Source organism: Schistocerca piceifrons, chromosome 2 (assembly GCF_021461385.2).
Source record: "Schistocerca piceifrons isolate TAMUIC-IGC-003096 chromosome 2, iqSchPice1.1, whole genome shotgun sequence".
Lineage (NCBI taxonomy): Eukaryota > Metazoa > Arthropoda > Insecta > Orthoptera > Acrididae > Schistocerca > Schistocerca piceifrons.
In genome coordinates this window covers 358833327-358850425 of record NC_060139.1, presented here as the reverse complement: position 1 = coordinate 358850425, position 17099 = coordinate 358833327, and the positions used below count along the sequence as shown (strand labels likewise).

General features: G+C 44.3%; 2 protein-coding genes across 3 annotated transcripts in view; both read right to left on the bottom strand.

Moving 5' to 3' along the window:
- Positions 1-7677, bottom strand: part of LOC124776382 (actin-related protein 5) — a 195412-nt gene extending 187735 nt beyond the window's left edge. The window contains exons 1-2 of one of the 2 annotated variants that reach the window (XM_047251348.1): positions 7537-7677; positions 7366-7463 (exon numbers count right to left, since the gene is read on the bottom strand). In XM_047251348.1, coding sequence (XP_047107304.1) covers positions 7366-7463; positions 7537-7627 — 189 coding nt within the window. In that variant the 5' untranslated portion in view covers positions 7628-7677. The remainder of the gene's footprint in view (positions 1-7365; positions 7464-7536) is intronic. The other variant, XM_047251350.1, reaches the window with a different exon arrangement.
- A 1276-nt stretch (positions 7678-8953) lies between these two features.
- On the bottom strand, positions 8954-15744 carry LOC124775382. The gene is made up of 2 exons (XM_047250217.1): positions 15431-15744; positions 8954-9002 (listed from the first exon to the last, which is right to left on the bottom strand). Exons 1-2 carry the CDS (start codon positions 15742-15744, stop codon positions 8954-8956), a joined length of 363 nt encoding a protein of 120 aa, XP_047106173.1.
- Between the last annotated feature and the right edge of the window lie 1355 nt (positions 15745-17099).

The window sequence follows — 17099 nt, the reverse complement described above, 5'->3', positions numbered from 1 at the left end:
AGAATAAGAGAGCCGATCCAAAGTTTTGAGTTCTTGTATCTTCTTCTCCTTCTGATAGGCGGGGCAGTCTGAGGATCTAGGTGAGTGGATGCCAGGACAATTAATGCACCGAGGTGGTGGGGTGCATGTATGTTCCTCACGAAGAGGACGTCCACAATCGCCACAAAGGGGCTCAGCTTCACACCGCGACGACATGCGCCCAAAGCGCAAACACCGAAAACAGCGCATAGGAGGTGGGACGTAAGGTCGCACGTCGCACCGGTAGCACATCACCTTTACCTTCTCCGGGAGAACGTCCCCCTCGAAGGCGAGGATAAAGGCCCTGGTGTCGATGCGACGGTCTTTGGGGCCGCGCTGGACTCGCCGGACGAAATGCACGCCTCGGCGTTCCGGGTTGGCCCTGAGCTCCTCATCAGATTGTAGCAGGAGGTCACAATGAAAAATAACCCCCTGCGTCCTATTTAGTGCCAGATGCGGGACAATGGACACTGGGATGTCCCCTAGGCGGTCACACGCCTGGAGCGCCGCCGACTGTGTGGCGGAGGTGGTCTTGATAAGAACGGACCCTGAACGCATCTTGCTGAGAGCCTCGATTTCCCCGAAAATGTCCTCAATGTGCTGAACAAAGAACATGGGCTTGGAGGTGGCGAACGTCCCCCCATCGGTTCGAGAGCAGACCAAATAGCGGGGGAAGTACTTCGCCCCAAGCCGGCGGGCCTGTCCCTCCTCCCAGGGAGTGGCCAAGGGGGAAAGGGCAGGAGAACCAGAACTAGAAACGGTACCTTTTCTTTTGAAAGACTCGGCCGCAGAGCGACCTGATACGTGTTGACGTTTCATCTGCGAAACGTCCGCCCCGATACCACCCACTCCCACCAGGGGCTCTCCCCACGGGCACCACCCAGCCTCAGCAAGGGCCACCTGGCAGGATGACCGTTGCCGGGAGTCCTGATGCCCCAAGGAGACGGGCATCTACTCCTTGGCCGACGTGGGGAGAGTGCAGCTCAGGTATCAGCAGTACGATCCCTGTGTTGTCAGGGGGCTACAACCTAGAGGGTACATGACGACCCCACCGCAACGGGCTGGCTACCGTGCTGGATTTCTGGTGCCATGGAAAGTCCATCATGATCGCTGGTGCAGATGGGGACGCACTATGGGCGTAACTTGTACAACCCACCAGGCGTTTAGGCCCAATTTGAGGAATAGTGGGTATGGTTGCAACACCGGTACAATGCTGAGTGCCAAGGTCTTAGTGCACTTAGGACCAGTGGTACACCACGTAAGGTGTTCTTCCCCAAAAGGCTCGTACTTCTGTAGAATTTTGAAAAATGGAGGTCAAACCCCAAGGGGGACCATCACATGGAAGGCCGAAACGGTTGAAACTCCTTTTAGTCGCCTCTTACGACAGGCAGGAATACCTCGGGCCTATTCTTACCCCGGACCCGCAGGGGACAGGGAAAAGGTGTGAAATGAGCTAAAACTGATGGATGTCCTTATAACACAGACAGACAATTCTTCTGAAAAAAACAATGGAGTGCTCACTAGAAGCTGTTACACTGTGTTTCAGTTATTTAAAAACATTGTCAGTGCCACTGAGGAACTGTTAGATTGTTTGTAAATTATAGAAACCAGATGATGATGATGATGATGTTTGGTTCGTGGGGCACTCAACTGTGCAGTCATCAGCACCCATACAAAGTCTCAATTTTTACACCGTCCATTTTTTTTTTACACAGTCCAATCTAGCCACTGTCACAAATTATGACGATGAACTTTTGAGGACAACACAAACACCTAGTCCCCGGGCAGAGAAAATCCCCAACCCAGCCGGGAATTGAACCTCGGACCCTGTGATCCAGAGGCAGCAACACTAGCCACTAGACCATGGGCTGCAGACTATAGAAACCAGAGGAGCTGCTCAAACTCTGTTGCTTGCTTTGTGTGATTTCTCATGTGTAGATTTGTTTTCTTATTTTTTTTAACAAAGTATGTCGCAGAAGAAGTCAACCATGTTCATAAGTTTTTACAAACCCTTGGAGAGCATACTAGTAACAAGGAAAACTCCCAATCATACCCCCTCAGATTCGGTCATAAGATAGACCAGTGGATAGCCCATCAAAACCTGAACACATATCAAGCATGACAATAGAAAGAAGGTGTACTGAACAATAAAAAAAAGAAGCAAAATAGAAACAGTGAATGGTTCAAGCTCACAGTGTGCAGTATCAAGCATAGTTCTGTAGCTATGGTGTTGTGGTTATGCGGTCACAGAGTTGGACTATAAAGAGAGAGAGATCCGTGTTGTGCTCCAAATTTTTTTTCACAAAATTATGAACTTCCCATCCAGTTGCTGATTTGTCTATTCTCCTGTAGTATCGGTAATTGTCATACTATAAATTGGTTATAGAATATGTCACATGATAAGAATATATTGTCATCGCAAGTAAATGTGATGAACAGTGAGAATAGGAAATGAAAATTACAAATAAGCTGGTGCAAATTATGTTACAGTAAAGGACTTCAAAAAACAAAACTTGCAAAACAAAATGCAAGAGTTGTAACATGTGCCACTTGCACAGACAATTAGGAGGTACGTATGTCTGGAAATCCCTTTTTTACTATTCACTGTTGCAAACAGACGTTACACCACAACACGGACACAAATGTGAATACTGCAAACAGACATATCAATAACCACATGGATAGTGCATAATTTTGTGAAAAAAAAAATTGGTGCACAAGTGAGATTTGAACACGGATCTTCCCCATTGCAGTCCAACACTGTGACCACTTAACCACGACGCCATGGCTACACCAGTATAGTCAGTGCTGCACATATTGAGCCTGAACTGTTCACTGTTTCTATTTTGCTTCTTTTTGCAAAGTTCAGTACACCTTCTTCCTGTTTTCATGCTTGATCTGTGCTCAGTTTTTGACAGGCTAGCCACTGGGCCATCTTACGACTAAATATGAGGGGGTTTGATGGGGAGTTTCCCTTGTAAGATGAGAAGTCTAAGGGTCTTTTTGACAGACAATAGAAATTATCTTCTTGATGAACCACTCTTCAATTTACAAAGGATACATGTGACAAGATGGGCATTTATCTGGGGCACCGCAGGATGATCTCACAAGGGGCACTGGAGTTGCTATGTCTGATCAGACCGTAAGAATTGGTTATGAGATGTCCTTTTTGAGTACCCTGGTTGATATGACCAGATCTGGCAGTTCACCTACAGGTCTGCCATTCCTATGTCAACTGGCAACTTCATCACTGACAAGATGTGTTATTCACAGACAAGTCGAGATTTCCTGACACAAGGTGATGGCCGTGTTTGATTTGGAGACACCATGGTGGGCAGTACCTGTCAAAAGTTGTCCTAGAAATCAACAGAATCAGCCAAGATTCTGTGGTCATCATAGTTGACAGCCATGCGTATCTTGTCATTGTCCATGGTCACTTTACTGCTAGGCAGTACATTGAACAGATCCCATTGGACCATGTGGTGGCTGCTGCATTCCTTGTTGGCCCTGAATTCCTTCTCGTGTACAATAATGGCAAAGCTCATGTGGTAGAGGCACCAGAGAAATTTTTGGTACAACTCGACCGAATAAAGTAATCAGTTGATAGGACACATCCAAAGGCATCCACAAATTCATTAGGTTCTGGCCAGAAGTGTGTTTGTAAACACACTAATGCTTAACAACAACAATAAGAACTAGAATTGGCCATTTTCTGTAGACAGCTGGAAGCTGTGTTGGCCACAATCGACAGGCTTCAGGCTGTTGCCACGGGCTGCGGAGACATTGGGGCACCTGAGGCAAAAGCTTCGGCGTTATTGGAGCCTACATCACTATGATTCCTGATGCCACTGCACCTCGACATTGCGCAATTGGTGAACAGTGACACAATCAGATCTCTGGGAGGATGGCACAGTGGGTACTGGCCGTATGACTGTCTCCTTACACATCAGGCAGGTGTGAGGTACTGCCTCTGCCAAAAGCACATCTGAGCTAGCACAATATGTCACACCCGTTGGAACTGTAGCTGATCTTCCTCAGAGGTCCAGAAAAACACACAAGGGGGGATTGCTTCTCACTGGGAGCTCCAATGTTAGGCAGGTGACAGAGCCCCTCAGGATAATAAAGGTCGGGCTGGGAAAGAAGGCCAGTAGCCACTCAGGTTTCCTGATGGTAGGCTCCATCGGACATACGGAGGAGGCTCTGCTGGCAGTAAATGAATACATTGGGTGCAACCGGCTGCAAATCATTGTTCATATCAGCACAAATGATGTCTGCTGCATGTCTTCATAGGTCATCCTCGATTTCTACAGGTAGGTGGCTGGCTGGCTTGAGGACAGTCTCGCTAGCAGGGTTGAAGCAGAACTCTCATTTTCAAGCATCAAACCTGGAACCAATGATGGTACTCTGGTTATGAGTCAAATGGCAAGCTAAAAATGGATGCTCAGATAATTCTGTGACAATGTTGGATGTGGATTTCTAAATGGCTAAAATGGATGTTTAAACAATTTTGTGACAACACTGGATGTGGATTTCTTCACCTTAGCTATCAGGAGAAATGTAGGTCTCCCTTAATAGGTAAAGCATGCATAATACACAGGGAGCAGCTATTAGGATAACACAGTACATGAGGCATGCCTCATGAATCCTTCAGAAAAGAGAAATCCTTCCACAGGGTCAGTAAGAAGTGTTCCGAGTTCAGACAGGGTCGCATTCTTCGTAGATTAGAGAAAGAAAATGTTAATAAGGTGTTAGTTAACTGCAGGAGCATATATGGCAAGGTCCAAGAACTAGTCTGACTTATAAATGGCAATAACGACCAAACAGTAATGGGGGCCAAAAAGCTAGTTGAAACCAGAGGTTAATAGCAATGAAATTCTAAACTTAGATTGGATATTTGTTGCAATGATAGGTTGAAATGCTGGTCGTGAAGTGTTTATGGCAATAAATAATATGAGGTCTGATGAAATTGGTACACATTCAGAATTTGAAATAATTTGGGCTATGGTAAACAGATTTAAATACATCCGAAGTCTTACAGATAAACAAAAAATTTGAAGCCAAAATTAGTGTACGGGTGAAGTGTTCATCGAATACAAAAGTAAAACTACCTACCAACCTGATAGAAAATCCTTAGAAGTTTTGAACTTATCTTAAATCAGTAAACAGATGGAAGCCATCCGTCCTGACACTCTGTGACCATAATGGCAATGAAACAAAATGACACAGAAAAGGTCGAAATACTAAAAATCGTTTTCCAAAACTGTTTCACGCAGGAAGATCACACTGTAATTCCACTATTAAATTGTAGCACAAACAACAAAATGACATATTGAAATAAGTGACTAAAGTATAAATGATCTGCTGGGCAGTATTAGCAGCAGTCTGCAGCCGTTTGCTGATGATGCTGTGATACACAGAAAGGTGATATCATTGAGTGACTGAAGGAGGATACAAGATGACTTCAATAAAATTTCTAGTTCGTGTGATGAGTGGCAGCCAGCTCTAAATGTAGAAAATGTAGGTTAATGCCAATGAGCAGGAAAAACAAATCTTTATTCAAATAAACATTAGTGATGTGCTGCCTGACAAAATCACATTGTTTAAATTTCTTGGTGTAATGTTGGAAAGCAATATGAAATGCAACAACCATGTGAGGATTTGGTAGAGAAGATGAATGGCGATTTTGGTTCATTGGGAGAATTTTAGGAAGCATTCTTCGTCTGTAAAGGGCATTGTGTGTAAAACACCAGAGTGACCCATTATCGAATACTGCCCAAGTGCCTGGGATCCCCACGAGGTCAGATTAAAGGAAGACATCGAAGTATTCAGTAGTGGGCTGCTAGATTTGTTACTGATAGGTTCAATCAGTACGCAAGTATTATGGAGGTGCTACATGAACTCAAGTGGAAACCCCTGGAGAGCAGTATTGAGAAAATTTATACAGCACCAGCATTTGAAGTTCACCACAGAACAATTCTACCGCCACGAACTTACATTCCACTTAAGGACCATAGAGACAAGAGAAATTATTAGGGCACATATAGAAGCATATGGGGAGTTGTATTCTCCTCACTCTGTTTGTCAATGGAATAGGAAAGGAAATTACTAGTAGTGTACAGGGTACCCTCTGACACACGCCATACAGTGGCTAGAGGAGATATGATGTAGTTATTGCTACAACACTTGCAGTGCACTTTATTCATTAACATAACAATAAACTAAATGCAAATTTCAGACAAGATTTAAGCAATAAGAGAGGCTCCCAAATTATTTAAATAAAATAAATCAAGATGATAGTACAATGTTTCAATACATATTAATGAATGCATGTTACAAGATCTGTTACATATCCTACAAGGATCTTCCAGTATTCTGCAAATTTCATGACAAAGTAAAAAAATTCTGTAAATTTATACAAGATACCTTGTTTCACTATCACAAACAAATAAAATGGCTTCAATTGACAAGCTGATCGGTTTTTCCACAACACAGTCCAAACAGCATAAAAACAGAGAGGACATCACCCTATTCCAAAATGAATTTAAATGTTAATTAGGAACATTGTGTCCAAACATGATTCAAAAGTCACCTATGGAAAACATCATCCCGAGGAGCATATAAAGTAATACCAAGACAAGTGTTGAGAATACAGAAGAAAGAATGTAGGGCCTACTGGAAAAATGAATTTTTAGTGTGGTGTATTTTTGCTAATTCCCTTAAAAACTGTGTTCCCATATTATATAAGATTGTTTCTGTAGTATGGTATGGCATAGTGGTACAATTTTTTTTTTTTTTTTTGTGTATTTTGCTTCACTCTGTAAGATTGTGTGCTACCGATGCTTGTTGTTACTACTCATCTATGTAACAAACAATAATTTTGTTACTTAACAAATTTTTTCTTGTCTTTCATTATCTCCACCTAATATGTACACAAATTGTATATTTTGTTTAAAGCTGTAGAAACATGGCACGTCTAATGTCATTATAAAATAGTGTTGAAGGATAAATAAATTATTACTGCTAGAACATAAGTTATCGTAAGTCGGGAAAATTAGGATATTCCACAGTCAAAAATGTTATTAGCGACGTAAGCAGACGAACTGCCACAATGATTAGAACGCCTTACATCTGAGCCCAAACTAATTGTTTGTATGCAGAAATACGAACTGTACAATACCTGTATGATTTAAGTCACCGTTGCCATTTGCTCATGGAGTGATTGAGTGTCTCGATAGAATAGTATTACTAACACCTCGAAAAACTGGAAAAAAGCTCGGGAACATACATTTCTGATATGTCTCATTTTTGGGGAACATACATTTCGGATTTACTATCTGAAATACGAACCTTCTTACCCCGCTCTTTTCTTGGTTTAGCAATAAGATTTTTGAAAATCATCATGGGCTCATGACTTGTAGCCCATCCCACTCGACACTGGTAAGATCCTGGAAATAAAGAAATACATTCACTTTCCTCGTCTTGAAACTGCAGTCACCGCATATAACAACAGTCACTTGCCATTGTCAATTACGAGGGGGGTATCGTCACGTTCGTAGGTGAAAATCGGATCTGCAGCAGGTTTAGCATCCTTCAGCTCCACAGTTGTCATTTTATTACTCCCCGCCCCCCGGTACCCACATCAAAAACTGAAAAGTAGCGCTAGAAATAGCCAAAGCTCGTCAAAAAATATGCTGCACCACACAGCTGCTGCTGCTACACAGTAGAGTCAAAGGTCAAAGAGTGAGAATCTTAAATTGGGGATAAAGCCACAGTCCACCACCTACAATACATTTAATGTAGGTGGTCTTGGTCCAGCATAACAGTGCGCCACTTCGCCTCGATTTTGTTGCCTACCGCGCCAGCAGCGCGTAAAGCGGCCAGTAAGAAAAACTATTTGAGTTCGGTGCGATCGTGAAAGCGAAATATAGTTGTTTATTTTGGTTTGTACAATGGTTTTTACTAACGGAATCGTCTTTAGTGCAGTAAATTGCAGCAACGACAAGAAGATACATCTGTTTTTTTACGTTTCCTTAGGACCCTGAGAGGTATATACTGTGGCAGAACTGCCAGAAAATATTAATATCTTTGCTTTTTTGTACTTATTTCACTTACTTTGGTTGTTGACTAGTTGGTGTGAGACATTCGTCATGCCTGTTACCGTGATTGTCGAAAGCTATTTCTTTGTGTTTTGATTTATCTTGTGCCAATAAAAATATTACATAGTGAAAGTAAATGGTGTTTTCTGTGTTATAACACTCGCCATACTGGTGACCTCCGACGCGCAACATACGTCCGATTCGACAACGTGGCCGTTTACTTCGACATCTCCACATCGCTCACCTTCCGCTCCTTTCGGACTACAACATGATACTAATGGTGCCTCTACATTGCCTTTCCACGGTTTCCTACGCACAACGCTGCCAACAACTGGGATAAAATTGGAAGATAAGTACAACGACATGGAGTTTTCTCCGTCATCAACAATGCCATTGTGGACTCTTTCAACATCGTCAGTGATGTCACCTGCTATGAAATCTTTTTCTACGTTCGTCTATAACAAACCAACCATGAGTGCTGTGCCTAAACTGGTGACTCACAGTGCGTCATATGTACAACCTCCTGTGACATGTAGTGTGAAACAGTGCCCCAACACTAAGAACCTCACAGACTTTTCGAGCCCACAGATCACTTGGAGTTCCCCATATATTGCTGATAAATCGGTTTTGGACACATTCTCTCCCCACCCACTACAAGACTCACTACAAAAACAGATGGGTACAAATTTCAGTGACAACAATTACTGGTTGGACAGTCGTCGTCGTCGTCGTCGTCGTCCCCCCACCCCCGCCCACCCGATTGTTTCCGCAGCCCCGGCTGCGCCTGCCGCGCCTCCCGCGCCAGCCGTGTTTAAACCAGCCACCGCGAACGCCGCGAGTTACAGCTTCATAAGCACTCCACCACTCCCGTCCGCTGTGCTATCAAATCTGTTACATCCACAACACAAGAGTGAGAAAATTCCTAAATTACCAAGGTTCCCGATGGACAATCCGCATACGTGGTTTATTTTGGCAGAGACTATATACACTCCTGGAAATTGAAATAAGAACACCGTGAATTCATTGTCCCAGGAAGGGGAAACTTTATTGACACATTCCTGGGGTCAGATACATCACATGATCACACTGACAGAACCACAGGCACATAGACACAGGCAACAGAGCATGCACAATGTCGGCACTAGTACAGTGTATATCCACATTTCGCAGCAATGCAGGCTGCTATTCTCCCATGGAGACGATCGTAGAGATGCTGGATGTAGTCCTGTGGAACAGCTTGCCATGCCATTTCCACCTGGCGCCTCAGTTGGACCAGCGTTCGTGCTGGACGTGCAGACCGCGTGAGACGACGCTTCATCCAGTCCCAAACATGCTCAATGGGGGACAGATCCGGAGATCTTGCTGGCCAAGGTAGTTGACTTACACCTTCTAGAGCACGTTGGGTGGCACGGGATACATGCGGACGTGCATTGTCCTGTTGGAACAGCAAGTTCCCTTGCCGGTCTAGGAATGGTAGAACGATGGGTTCGATGACGGTTTGGATGTACCGTGCACTATTCAGTGTCCCCTCGACGATCACCAGTGGTGTACGGCCAGTGTAGGAGATCGCTCCCCACACCATGATGCCGGGTGTTGGCCCTGTGTGCCTCAGTCGTATGCAGTCCTGATTGTGGCGCTCACCTGCACGGCGCCAAACACGCATACGACCATCATTGGCACCAAGGCAGAAGCGACTCTCATGGCTGATGACGACACGTCTCCATTCGTCCCTCCATTCACGCCTGTCGCGACACCACTGGAGGCGGGCTGCACGATGTTGGGGCGTGAGCGGAAGACGGCCTAATGGTGTGCGGGACCGTAGCCCAGCTTCATGGAAACGGTTGCGAATGGTCCTCGCCGATACCCCAGGAGCAACAGTGACCCTAATTTGCTGGGAAGTGGCGGTGCGGTCCCCTACGGCACTGCGTAGGATCCTACGGTCTTGGCGTGCATCCGTGCGTCGCTGCGGTCCGGTCCCAGGTCGACGGGCACGTGCACCTTCCGCCGACCACTGGCGACAACATCGATGTACTGTGGAGACCTCACGCCCCACGTGTTGAGCAATTCGGCGGTACGTCCACCCGGCCTCCCGCATGCCCACTATACGCCCTCGCTCAAAGTCTGTCAACTGCACATACGGTTCACGTCCACGCTGTCGCAGCATGCTACCAGTGTTAAAGACGGCGATGGAGCTCCGTATGCCACGGCAAACTGGCTGACACTGACGGCGGCGGTGCACAAATGCTGCGCAGCTAGCGCCATTCGACGGCCAACACCGCGGTTCCTGGTGTGTCCGCTGTGCCGTGCGTGTGATCATTGCTTGTACAGCCCTCTCGCAGTGTCCGGAGCAAGTACGGTGGGTCTGACACACCGGTGTCAATGTGTTCTTTTTTCCATTTCCAGGAGTGTATATTCACCGCCCTAAACATCGATTCAGACAGTGCTAAATTTATTGCGCTTATTAATGCCCTAGGGGACCACGCTGAGTGGGTACAGGACTTAGTGCTGTCGGCGGCCCCCGCAAATCGTTACGCACTGGCAAAACAACAGATCTGCGAACGTCTACTAAGACTACGCAAGAATCTGTTTTATGCATACTGCAAGATGTACATCTCAAAGACTCGACTCCTTCACAACTGTGGCGACGTATCAGAGCAGTCTTTGATAGCAAAACTATGCCAGATGAAGCTTTACTATATCCAGGATATAGCTTATCAGAAATGGTTTTTAGTGGATACTGGTGCCGATGTGAGCGTCATTCCACGTTCAATGGTCACTTCTACATTTACGCATTCGCCTCACCAAATCAGAGCAGCCAACAATTCCTCATTAAAGGTTTATGGTGTAACGCAACTTCGCATTTACTTCGATGATACACATAATCATGAATGGACATTTTCGGTAGTAGAAATCGACAAGCCAGTATTAGGATTGGACTTCTTAACTGCTCATAACTTTTCTTTGGACTTCATTACACCTGCCCTCTGCCCTGTCCCACACCTCCACGATTTTAAACAAAAGTTTTCGGCGAGATTTTCCCCATCCACGTCGACAGAAAGCAGCTTGAATACGTCCTGTCAACAAGACAAAGAGACAATTTCTATTCTATCTGAGGAGGTCAAAGCTGCCGTAGTGAACTTAGTTACGCAACGCCTTGAAATCGACCAACTGTCCGAAGACAATGCAAAGCTACTTCAACGTTGTGATGTCCTGACTGATGAATTGCACGGGCTTAGAGAGATGATCAAGATTAAAAGTAATAACACGCACTAAACTACAAGGGACCTGCATACCGCACAGCTGTTTATACACAGCCACAGCAGCGCCTGCCACGACCCGGACAACGAAGACGGCAACCCGCCCAGCAATCCCCCACCCTGCGCTTCACCGTCTGCCTTTCATCAAAACACAGAGGCGACAGCGGTTACAGGCGACGCCAATCATGCGCGTGCAGTAACACCATAGTCAATGGAACCCCGCCGGCTGTCGCACAGCGCAGCTCCGCAGACAACACTGCAGCTTTCACTGAACTACCATTCAATGATAATGTATTTCAGGTTAGTTCCCTTTCATACTTACCGCGCACCAATGATAACGTCCCTCCTTCCTGCATCCCTCCACGTATTTCGGCCACACCTATTCGCAAAATCAAGGCCATTACTACAGGCGTCTGTCACAGGCTTAACACAACTGAGGGACTGCCTGTCCGTTCTCGCCCCCGACGCCTCAATGCAAAAAAACTTTCCGCTGCCAAAGAATGTATTAATGAACTTTTACGCTTGGGTATAGTCCACCCCTCGGACAGTGCGTGGTCTTCCCCAATACATGTCGTTCCCAAAAAGGATAATTCCTTTCGACTCTGTAGAGACTATAGGCGTTTGAACGCCAGAACAACACTTGATAGCTACCCTGTCCCACACCTCCACGATTTTTCACAACCCACGTTCGGTGCCAATTTTTTCTCTGTTTTAGACTGCAAAAAGGCATACCATCAGATTCCGATGCACCCAGAAGATATCCTCAAAACCGCTATCATCATCCCATTTGGATTATATGAATATTTGTTTATGCCTTATGAATTGAAGAATGCCGCCCAGGCCTGGCAAAGATTCATTGACACCATTCTACATGGCCTTAATTTTTGCTATGCCTACCTAGACGACATTATTATTTTCTCCACAACTGCCGAGGAACACAAACGACACCTCCAACAGGTTTTTGATAGATTGGCATGACACAGAGTTGAGATTAATCATCACAAATCCCAACTGGAGAACCCAGAGGTTATTTTCTTGGGACATTTGGTCAATAATGAGGGCATTCGTCCCACCTCAGATAGAATACAACAAATACTTGATTTTCCCCTCTCTCAAACCTATAAAGAATTACGTCAATACCTTAGAATGGTAAATTTTTTTAGACTCCACATTCCACATGCGGCATCTCTTCAAGCCCCTCTCACTGAGGCCTTAAAGGGAAAGAATACTATAGGTGACAGACACATAGAATTGGATCAGACCATGCAGCGAGCCTTCGACTCACTTAAGTACGCCTTGGTGAATACTGTTACCCTGTCTCACCCTCACCCTGATGCCTCCCTGACAATAACCACAGACGCTAGTGATAATGCCATTGGCGCAGTTTTGCAACAGACCCTACCAACAGGTACTACACCCCTGTGTTTCTTTTCAAAAAAGTTCACCGAAACGCAAAGAAAGTGGTCCGCATTTGATCGTGAAGTTTAGGCCATTTATGAGGCCGTAAAGTACTTTCGTACAGATATTGAAGCCCGACTTGTGACAGTTTACACAAATCACAAGCCCCTTGTCGAGGCCCTCTGCAAACCAGCATTCGATGTACTATACAGAAGGTTTCGCCATATGTATTTGGTATTACAACATGTTTCAGACTTTCAATATATCAGGGGTAATGACAATGTTGCAGCAGACTACCTGTCACGCCTGTCCCCCCTGAAGACAGCTATTGATCCTCACTGCTTACACGAGCTCCAGCTATCCGACCCAGAGATACAGCACCTTCTCTCTGACTCTGATACTTCCTTACAAATTGCTCTACTTCCCTTCCCTAATGATGATTGCTCGTTGTATTGTGACATTAAAACAGGTCATCCTCGTCCTGTAGTCCCTAAAGCTCTTAGGAAAGATGTTTTCGACACAATCCACAATCTCGTTCACCCGAGCATTCGCGTGACTACGCGCCTCATTACAGACAGATATGTTGGGCCTAATGTAAAAAGAGATTGTAATCGGTGGGCGAGAGCATGCATACCTTGCCAGAGAGCCAAAATACACAAACATACTAAGCCCCCATTAGGCAAATTTACTGTGCCCTCAGATAGATTCCGTCATGTCCATTTGGACATCGTCGATCCGTTACCGATATCTAACAATTTTCGTTACTTACTGGCCATGATAGATCGTACCACACGTTGGGCCGACGCTATCCCCATCGCGGACATTATGGCCGACACTGTAGCTAACGCTTTTGTCCACCATTGGCTTTCTCATTTTGGTTGCCCTACTTCACTTACCACAGACCAGGGGAGACAGTTTGAATCTAATCTGTTTAATCGCCTCTGTCAACTGTGTGGTATTAACAAATTCAGAACTACAGCCTATCACCGACAATCTAACGGCCTAATAGAACGATGGCACCGTACCCTGAAGGTCGCTCTCATGTGTCATTCTTCCTCTTGGACTGAGTCACTCCCCTGGGTCCTTTTAGGTTTGAGGACGGTTTTCAAAGAAGACCTTAAAGCGTCAGTTGCTGAGATGGTGTGCGGAGAAAACCTCACACCCTGCACTAGCCCATACCGGGTCCTGTCACGCTCTGAAAGTACTTATACGATCCTCTTTAAGAACAAACCATCTGTCGTGTCCACTGAGCGCTTGAAACCAGCATGGATCCTTAACGACACCGACATTCACGATAATGAATTTGTTTTGCAGGAAACTTCAGAGGCCTGTCCTCTCCCTTCTCCACAAGCTAATCAAACACTCTCTGCAAGTCAGTCGAGGCCCCCCTCTTCTATACTTCACACCTCCGAGTGCCAGCAGTAATGAACTACTGTTTCAAGTGAACTTGAGTGACTGTGATGTGGACTCTATAAAAATACAACTTGTGGACACTTTTCTTTTTTTGTTTGAAATTCAAAACAATTCTGTGCCATCTGTCCAGAAAGACATTAAGCTATTACAGTGCTTCAATATGGTTCCTCGTACTTCACAAAATGACATTTCAGCCTATGTAGTCTCCTCCAATAATATTTTATGTATGAGAGTAACCCCCCCTTCTCCTTCGTCTTCCCCGAATCCTCCTACCCCTATTGCTATCACCCGTGCTGGCCGCACCATACAGCCACCTCTCAGACTTCAAGATTATGCCATGCCTTAAATGTTTACCTTCCCTTTATCACTTAACCCTCATCACTCCTCCTATGCACTCCGCGCTCCCCGGGGGGGGGGGGGGGGGGGGGCTCTGTGTCAGGACTGCCAGAAAACATTAATATCTTTGCTTTATTATACTTCGTTTTACTTACTTTGGTTGTTGACTAGTTGGTGTGAGACATTCGTCATGACTGTTACCGTGATTGTCGAAAGCTACTTCTTTATGTTTTGATTTATCTTGTACCAATAAAAATATTACATAGTGAAAGTAAATGGTGTTTTCTGTGTTATAAGTGTGACACTCGCCATAATACCATCATGTTACTAAACTCTATCATCAGGGTCGCTTGCAAACTACATGTGTATTAATGATTAATGTTTCGTTGTAGGAGCAGAAAATGGCCAATGAATAGTAAACGAGAAGCTCTTATGAGAAACGACCCTGTTTACCTTCACATCGAACAAAACCATTTCAAGAATGCAGACAATAATAATCTAGTGTAGAATGCAATACCCACACTGTTTGACATCCCAAACAAGCCACCTCAATTGACAATGAAGAGGAAACTGCCACAAAGGTTCGACAATTCATCTAAAGCTGTAAAACACTCCTATGGCACAGAAGCAGCCAATTCGACTCTCCATATATCAGTGCAAGATTCATCTGAATCGTCAATACAGACATGCTTTGACGATGAAGTGATTAGATGTAGTGCAGTTATTTGTGTCTTGCAAAAGCGTGTGAAGTGCCAGAATGTGCAGATCGCTTGACTTCGTGCCAAATTATTGCAGCACAAGGAAAGTGCCTATAATTTTAAATACAGACAGCAACAGAAACTGTATCAGAAGGATTAAGTAAAGAATGACAAACAAATTTTGAAGACTATAGGATTCCTATATTTAAAAAACTTGCTGGTTGTTTCCGTGTCTACTGCTGCTCCTGCTATTGCTGGGATTTCTGCTTTTGCTGCTGTCTGTGATGCCACTGTTGGTGGTGTTGCTCTTGTTGGCATTTCTGCTACGATTATTGTTTGTGCTGCTGCTCCTGCTATTGGTGGGATTTCTGTTGTTACCGCTGTCTGTGATGCTGCTGTTGGTGGTGATGCTCTTGTTGGCATTTCTGTTCCTATTATTGTTTGTGGTGCTGCTCCTGCTATTGCTGGGATCTCTGTTGTTACTGCTGTCTGTGATGCTGCTGTTAATGGTGATGCTGTTGTTGGCATTTCTGTTTCGATTATTGTTTGTATTGCTGCATTTTGTGTAGCTGCTATTAGTTGTGTTTATTCTGCTGCTTTTTTTGTTGTTGGTATCATCTGCGATGAGATGGCTTCTCCGTTTTGAGATGACAGAATAATAGGCATGATGTTGTTTTTTGTGTACATTATCTCAGCCATCTCATTTATTCTAGAATCTATGAACTTTTTCCCATGAATGTTTAAATGCATACCATGCCTGGTGAAGTGTTTCCTTTCCAAGAATTTCACATCTAGGAAGTTTGTGTTTCTGTATGCTTTGCATATTTTGCGAAATTGCCTGTTGGCCTTAATAATTTCCTGGTTGATACATGACGTTTCTATTAGGTCATATCTGTGTGGTATTCCAGTCACTTTTACACTTTCATTTTTCACTGTATCTAGATTTTTCCAGAGGTCATGGACGGCACTTTTTAGTTCATTGCAATAAACATCGTTTGCACCACCAATTATAACGAAAACCCGATTTCCTTGTGTAGTGTTATCACGCTGTATGTTCCTTGTAACTTCGTTCATAGGGGTCCCAGGTTTTACATAACGGGTAGCTCTAAGATTGTGTTCGTTTTGCAAGATTTTTGCGAGATCGCGACCACCACTGTCTGAGTAAACAACTAACTTGGATTTCCTAAGATATGTGTTTCTGCCATTATTGCCTTTTGGGGCAATGCTAATTCTATATTTTCGTATATCAGCAGCGTCTGGTGGATGGCAATCAGTATCGTTAAAGTCTTCCATGTTTGCTTTTACACCGTCTGGAATGACGAAATTGTTCTGTAGTTTTTTAGACCTAGGCCTGCTGTAACCACTTTCTGATTCACAGTTTTTGTTTTCAAGAGGATTTCTCAATACTTGCTTTAGATTTTCCAGAAATTCTACGTATTTTCTAGTTGCTTTTATATCACAATAAAGCTCATGTAACACATTTAGTTCAATTCCGGCAATGCACATTTCCGTTGCTACTTGGAGACCGTTACACAGTTGACCACAATCGTACGAGATTTTAGCAGAGTTTAATTTCACAAAACAACTTGAGAGGTATCATTTATGCTTTACTGAGCATGCTCTAATACCTTTTTCCACCATAATATCACATGAACATGCCCAAGAAACTAACTATATTATGTGCATATCGTTCTGCTAGTGGTAATTTAGAGATATTCTTTCCAAAACTTATACAAAATTGACCCTGAAACATAATATCATTTTGTGTGGGGACTTAATGTAAATACAACTAAAACAGATGACACCAGTAACACATTTATGAATATCCTACATAGTTTTGGTCTATCATCACTAGTCAACTGTGCAACAAGAATAACCACACA